This window comes from Benincasa hispida, chromosome 3 (genome assembly GCF_027475165.1).
Source record: "Benincasa hispida cultivar pf3 chromosome 3, pf3_genome.v1.1, whole genome shotgun sequence".
Taxonomy (NCBI): Eukaryota; Viridiplantae; Streptophyta; class Magnoliopsida; order Cucurbitales; family Cucurbitaceae; genus Benincasa; species Benincasa hispida.
This window is the reverse complement of record NC_143480.1, coordinates 23,406,963-23,413,208: the sequence shown is the minus strand read 5'-3', so window position 1 is coordinate 23,413,208 and position 6,246 is coordinate 23,406,963. Positions and strand designations below refer to the sequence as shown.

At 35.1% G+C, this 6,246-nt stretch overlaps 1 protein-coding gene across 1 annotated transcript; it reads left to right on the top strand.

The window, feature by feature from the left end:
• The first annotated feature begins 2,040 nt into the window (after positions 1 to 2,040).
• Positions 2,041 to 5,249, top strand: LOC120074322 (P-loop containing nucleoside triphosphate hydrolases superfamily protein). Its single transcript, XM_039027410.2, has 2 exons — positions 2,041 to 2,977; positions 4,284 to 5,249. Exons 1-2 carry the CDS (start codon positions 2,229 to 2,231, stop codon positions 4,933 to 4,935), a joined length of 1,401 nt encoding a protein of 466 aa, XP_038883338.1. The 5' UTR covers positions 2,041 to 2,228; the 3' UTR covers positions 4,936 to 5,249.
• The last annotated feature ends 997 nt before the right edge of the window (positions 5,250 to 6,246 follow it).

Below are 6,246 nucleotides of genomic sequence, written 5' to 3'. Positions count from 1 at the left end.
AACTTCAAATTGAAATAAACTAGTATTTTAGTCTTAAAATCAATTATTGAAACATTATGATTTTTTTTAATCAAATTACATTTTAGGAATAATAAAATTCATAAAGTTTGAATTTTTATTTTCATTTGGCGCTAAGTTGTTATCAACATTTTAATCCTTTATGTTTAAAAAAGAATTCTCAATCTTAGGGCTAGTTAAATTGACCAATGGAAAAAAATGAAAATATTAAATTAAGTTAGGACTTTCTATACACATATATAGTCTAAATAAATATACCTAATTATACAATTACAAATATATTCGACATATACTTGAGATCTCAATATATAGATGACCAATTTTCAATTGGAAAAATAGAAAATAAATGAAGTCTCCTAAAATAAAGGAAACATTAATTTTAAACACGGAAGAAGAGAGAACTAAAAAAAAATCTAATAATTAATTAAAAAAGTAATTGCAATTGATAGCATTTTTAGAAATAATAACCAAGTGTATAATAACATCATTTAAAAAAATTACAAATATAGCCAATTCTATCAGTGATAGATTTCTATCGTTGATAAATTCTTACTAGTGATATGGTCTATCATGATAGACTCCTATCAATAATATGGTCTATGACTATTTAAATTTGGCCATGTTTATAATCTTTTTTACATTATGTTATATATGCTAAACACTTTGGGTAGTTAAAAGTTTTGTTTCAGTTTTTTTTTTTTTTAATTATAATTATTATTATTATTATTATTATTATTATTATTATTATATACTAATAATTAAAAAAGTTGAGGTGAGGGCAAGGATCGGGTTCGGGGTCAGGGATGAGGGTGGGGGGAGGGGATCCCTTCCCGACCGGAGACCCGATTTAAATCCCCAATTTGACCTAAATACCTAGTCAAACCGGGGATTCCCCGTCTCGATCGGATCAGGACCCGCGGGAAATTTTGCCATCCATAATCAATGAACATTTTTTTCTAAGTCATTCCAAAGAGACCTTTAGTTTAATTACAATAATATTTTTTTAAAAAACACTCTCTTCTATTTTTTTTTTTTTTTTTTAGAGACGGTTGCAAATATAGACATTAGACCCAAAGTATTAGTAGATTTAACATAATGTAAAAAAAATTACAAATATGACCAAATTTAAATAGTCTATTAGTGATAGACCATATCACTGGTAAGTGTCTATCAATTGTTTCAGTTATTTTTTTTAATTTTAATTTTCTAATATAATAAATTTTATAATTAAAAATATTAAAATATTTTTTAATTGTTAATTTAAACAAATATATGTAACAATAATACTAATTTATTACATAAAATTTAAAATTTCAATATAAATACTAATTTAGTTAATTTAAAATAATAAAATAAAAAGAAAAAATTTTTCCCTACGGGGACCTGAATCACCGACCGGGGATTCCCCAGCCCCGACCCCGACTCCTTAAAATGGGGAATAGGGTGGGGACGAGGATTAAAAATCCCCATGGGGATGGGGAGTGTATCCCCGCCCCGCCTCAACCCTGTTGCCATCCCTATCGTCGATGGGGTTGCTAGAAGTGGCGGAGTTGGCCAATGGTAGTCACTGGAAGCAGTCGAAATTGGTCAGCGGCAGTCACCGAAGGCAGTATCCAGAAGTTGATCGACAAACTTCCTAGATTAAGTTAGAACAAAAAAAAAAACCCATGAGTTTGAATAGTGTTTACTATTCACTATTCAAACCCATGGAAAAAAGTATAGGAAAGATCATTACCCCAAACAAGGATTGGACTTATGATGCCTAACTCATCCAATCTCAACTCTTGAAATAAATACCCATTTTAGTGTGCTTATACCTCTCAAATTGCTTATAAATAATGGTATTTTGTAGTTTTAAGAAGACACACATGGACAGAAAATTAAAAGAAAGGATTGAAGAATGAGAATTCTAGATTTCCATAAATTTAATTTTCCTATTTTCTATAAATTTCTTATATTTTCTCCATACCTATGTTTAACTGCATCTAAGTTTAGGAGAAGGAATAATTTAATTTTGTGCTCGAAATGATATATTGTCAATTTTTGAGGGAGGGATTTAGAGCATGCGATTTAATACAATTACCCTCCGAACGCCAACAAGAAGAAGTGTTTCTTCGAGTTTGCAAAACCCTGAACCCTAACCCTAGTTCATAACGCTCTGTTCCTGCGTCCTTCAGCAACCAACCAAATTACCATCATCAGTTCTTACGATGGCGGAGCTGAAGCTGTCGGAGAGCCGCGACCTAACGCGAATTGAGCGCATTGGGGCGCACTCCCACATCCGCGGCCTCGGCCTTGATTCCTCCCTTGAACCACGGGCCGTCTCGGAGGGAATGGTTGGCCAAACCGCCGCTCGTAAGGCCGCTGGGGTCATTCTTCAGATGATCAAAGAAGGAAAAATTGCCGGTCGGGCTGTTCTCCTCGCTGGTCAGCCTGGTACTGGCAAGACTGCTATTGCCATGGGCATGGCTAAGTCCCTTGGCCTTGAAACTCCTTTCGCGATGATTGCTGGCAGTGAGCTCTTTTCTCTGGAAATGTCCAAAACTGAAGCATTGATGCAGGCCTTTCGTAAATCAATCGGCGTCCGAATAAAGGAAGAAACCGAGATAATTGAAGGAGAGGTCGTTGAGGTTCAAATAGACAGGCCAGCGGTTGCCGGGGCAGCGTCGAAGACTGGGAAGCTTACTTTGAAAACGACGGACATGGAGACGGTATATGATTTGGGGGCGAAGATGATTGAAGCTTTGGGAAAGGAAAAGGTGCAGAGTGGCGATGTAATTGCGATTGATAAGGCCTCAGGGAAAATTACTAAGCTAGGGAGGTCTTTCTCTAGGTCCAGGGATTATGATGCAATGGGTCCCCAAACAAAGTTTGTGCAATGCCCCGATGGTGAGTTGCAAAAGCGGAAGGAGGTTGTACATTGTGTCACACTCCATGAGATAGATGTCATCAATAGCAGGTTATTTAGTTTTCCCTTAAACTTTTCAAATCCATTTTTGTCGAGTTATGTGTCTTTGAAAATTGTGCAGCTGAGACTAATAGAGCAAACAATGTCGCTTAGAATTATTGGTCTCTGCAAATTATATACACATAGAGTCATACGATTGAAATATTTTGCAAGGTTTTGTTTGTTTACAGTTAGAAGTAATTGAGAATCGGGATTGTGGTATCAGATGCCCTCCAATGATGGTTTGTGAAAATTTTGTTTGCTGTTTGTTACTGAGAGCTGTCAATATAATTTCCAATGCGATGGGATGGTAAACAGCACCTATATGACCAACCGTACTGATATTAAGTCACAACTTCATGGCTCATTGCCTTGCAAAAAGAGGAGTGGAAGAGGAATGCTTCCTCTTTCTCCTTTCTCCCTACTCGGAGTGGTTTGTTTCGGTATAATCCCTTGATGTAATTCTGTAGGTTGTGTGTATTTTTGTAAAAAGAACTAATATGTCTCAGCCTAATGTTTTTTGTAAAGGTTTTGACTCTATTGTATCTCTTTTTGCTTCTCCAAAGCGGGACTTTAAATTACATTTCAGGTGCTTCAGCTCCTGTCTATTGCATTCTTTTTTGTAATTAATGCAGATTCAATTCTGCTTTACTCTTGCCAAGTTGACATAATACCTTCTTTTTAGAATGTTTGATGTCTTGGTCTGTGTCTATGTAACTTGCTTACCATGCAATGTATGTTATACTCCAGTGTATGGGATTGGGTTTCCCCAGTCGGTCTTTGTGTTTCCCAAAATGTACCTTCTCTTCTTGACGAACTTCTATAAGTACATGTACATCTAGCATATTGAGCTTAGGTGGAATTGACATACTTGTGTGACTTTGGCAGTTACTACCACTAGTCATAATGTAGTTTGTTCTGTTATTTTGCACTTCCTCAACTTTTGTTAATTCAAGGAGATTTGAAGGATTCGATCTCTGTTTCTCAATATATCATATTGCATGTAATGGTCTCATTCCCCAATTACATGCATACTGTGTGTTTCACGCCATTGATCATGCTTTTCCCCCTTTCTTGGTTTTTTGTTCTTCCAAGGATGGGAAGAATTGAATTACTGACCTCTGTTTTGTAAGACATAGCATTGGGCAATTTTGTTTTTGACTGCTTACCTCTATTAAAGGCATAATATGTCTTTTCTCAATACTTTATGTGTAAATTAATTATACTCTTCAGTTTACGACTTTATACAATTGGTCATACTCATGGCCTTGTATATTTCTGGGAGTTATGTTCTCATTTTATTGTCCTTTGTCTCCAGAACACAAGGTTTCTTAGCTCTATTCACTGGGGATACTGGAGAAATTCGTGCTGAAGTAAGGGAACAAATTGATACCAAAGTGGCTGAGTGGAGGGAAGAAGGCAAGGCCGAGATAGTTCCGGGTGTTCTCTTTATTGATGAGGTCCACATGCTTGATATTGAGTGCTTCTCTTTCCTTAATCGTGCTTTGGAGAATGAGATGGCTCCAATACTAGTTGTTGCTACTAATAGGGGGATTACCACAATCCGGGGAACAAACTACAAATCCCCACATGGTATTCCTATTGATCTTCTTGATCGATTACTTATAATTTCTACTCAACCTTATACGGAGGATGAAATACGAAAGATTTTAGATATCAGATCTCAAGAGGAAGAAGTGGAAATGTCTGAAGAGGCGAAGAGACTTTTGACCACAATTGGCGTAGAAACATCACTTAGATATGCCATCCATTTAATCACAGCAGCTGCATTGGCATGTCAAAAGCGAAAGGGGAAGATTGTGGAGATGGAAGACATAAATCGTGTATACCACCTGTTCTTAGATGTGAAGAGATCAACTCAGTACTTGATGGAGTACCAAAATCAATATATGTTCAGCGAATTGGGAGATGCAGAAGAAGATGATTCTAATGCTATGATGAACCCTTGACTTCTTTTGTAGAAGAATTTTGGAGGCTAAATGAAGTTGTCCTGTAGTTACTAGGAGTTCGAATTTCCTGCAGTCCATATATTTACCTGGTTGATTATTTAATGGCTATCTTGATTCTTCACCAGTGTGTAAGATGTATATCTAATCTTCATGTTTGATGCTTATTGTTCCTTGTTTTCTGTACCATGTTTCTGTGAGACTGTTAGATATTTCTTTTTGTTTAACTCGTGTTATATATGATTTCTCAGAAGAATAGTTTATGAAAACAGTCAGAGTAGCCACAGAGAACTCTGGAATTTGAGTGTTTTCACAAATTCTTTTGTGAAATTTCTGCTCTCTTTAGACAGGAAGCCTTTTGATTAGCTCACTGCCATTTAGGTTTAGGTCGTTTTTCTATTTTTTCCGTCAAACTAATGTCCAATCTTGTTTCAAATGAAAGAATTAGTTTCTAAGTTCGATACCCAATATTTATAGGCTTTAGATTCTGCCCTACATTTGACTTCATGGCTAATGCTTTTCAAATTCCTCCCTCCTCTCTCAAAAGAAACTTCAAAAGTGATATTTCCATCCTAACTTGAGAGTGATTTATTTTAATATAATTAAAACCACTTTTTTCATATTAATTTAGCACAATCTTCATATCAAATTTAATTTTTAATGATTAATCATTCTAGAATCACTCTCAAATATAGAATTACCCATATCACATGTAATCCTTTCCTTGCCTATCTGATCCTCCAATCTTTCTAAGCCATGATTAAGATAGATTTCTGTTTGTTATCTCTGTTGGTCTCACTCTTTGTTTCTCCTTCGATGCCTTATAAATGGAACCTTTGTGTTTTTGGTTGACTTGTGGAGAAACATTAATACTGGGAATGAGTTTTAAAATACCCCGATAGCAAATAAAAATAAATGTTACACAATTCTTACATTTATGGTGACTTTATTCGACAGTTGTATTTGTTTAACGAGGGCCAGAGCATTTATGTCTTCCCATGCATTTACAATCATGTGTATATATATAATAAGTACAATAATATATTAGCTCATTGAAGCCATAACAGTAACCGACAGACTAAAAGCTGAAATTGAATTATTGCATGAAAGTACGGCTTTGTATTTTTATTTTTATTTTTCGTAAATATATTTTCTCTTTCTTTATTACAAAGACACAAGTATTGTTATTCTCAATGTGAGAGATTTAAATTTTATTTCAATCAAATACAAATTAAGATCATGTTTATGGAGGGAGAAATGTAATTAAATGGTAACTTCAAAAGTGGACTTCATTCGATCACGTTTATTATTGTT

What these genes read in the sequence shown, in the direction of transcription:
- LOC120074322 (XM_039027410.2), top strand. Translation starts at nt 2,229, where the DNA reads ATGGCGGAGCTGAAGCTGTCGGAGAGCCGCGACCTAACGCGAATTGAG. An exon ending in ATAGATGTCATCAATAGCAG is followed by an intron (nt 2,978 to 4,283) that starts GTTATTTAGTTT and finishes CTTTGTCTCCAG; the next exon opens with AACACAAGGTTTCTTAGCTC.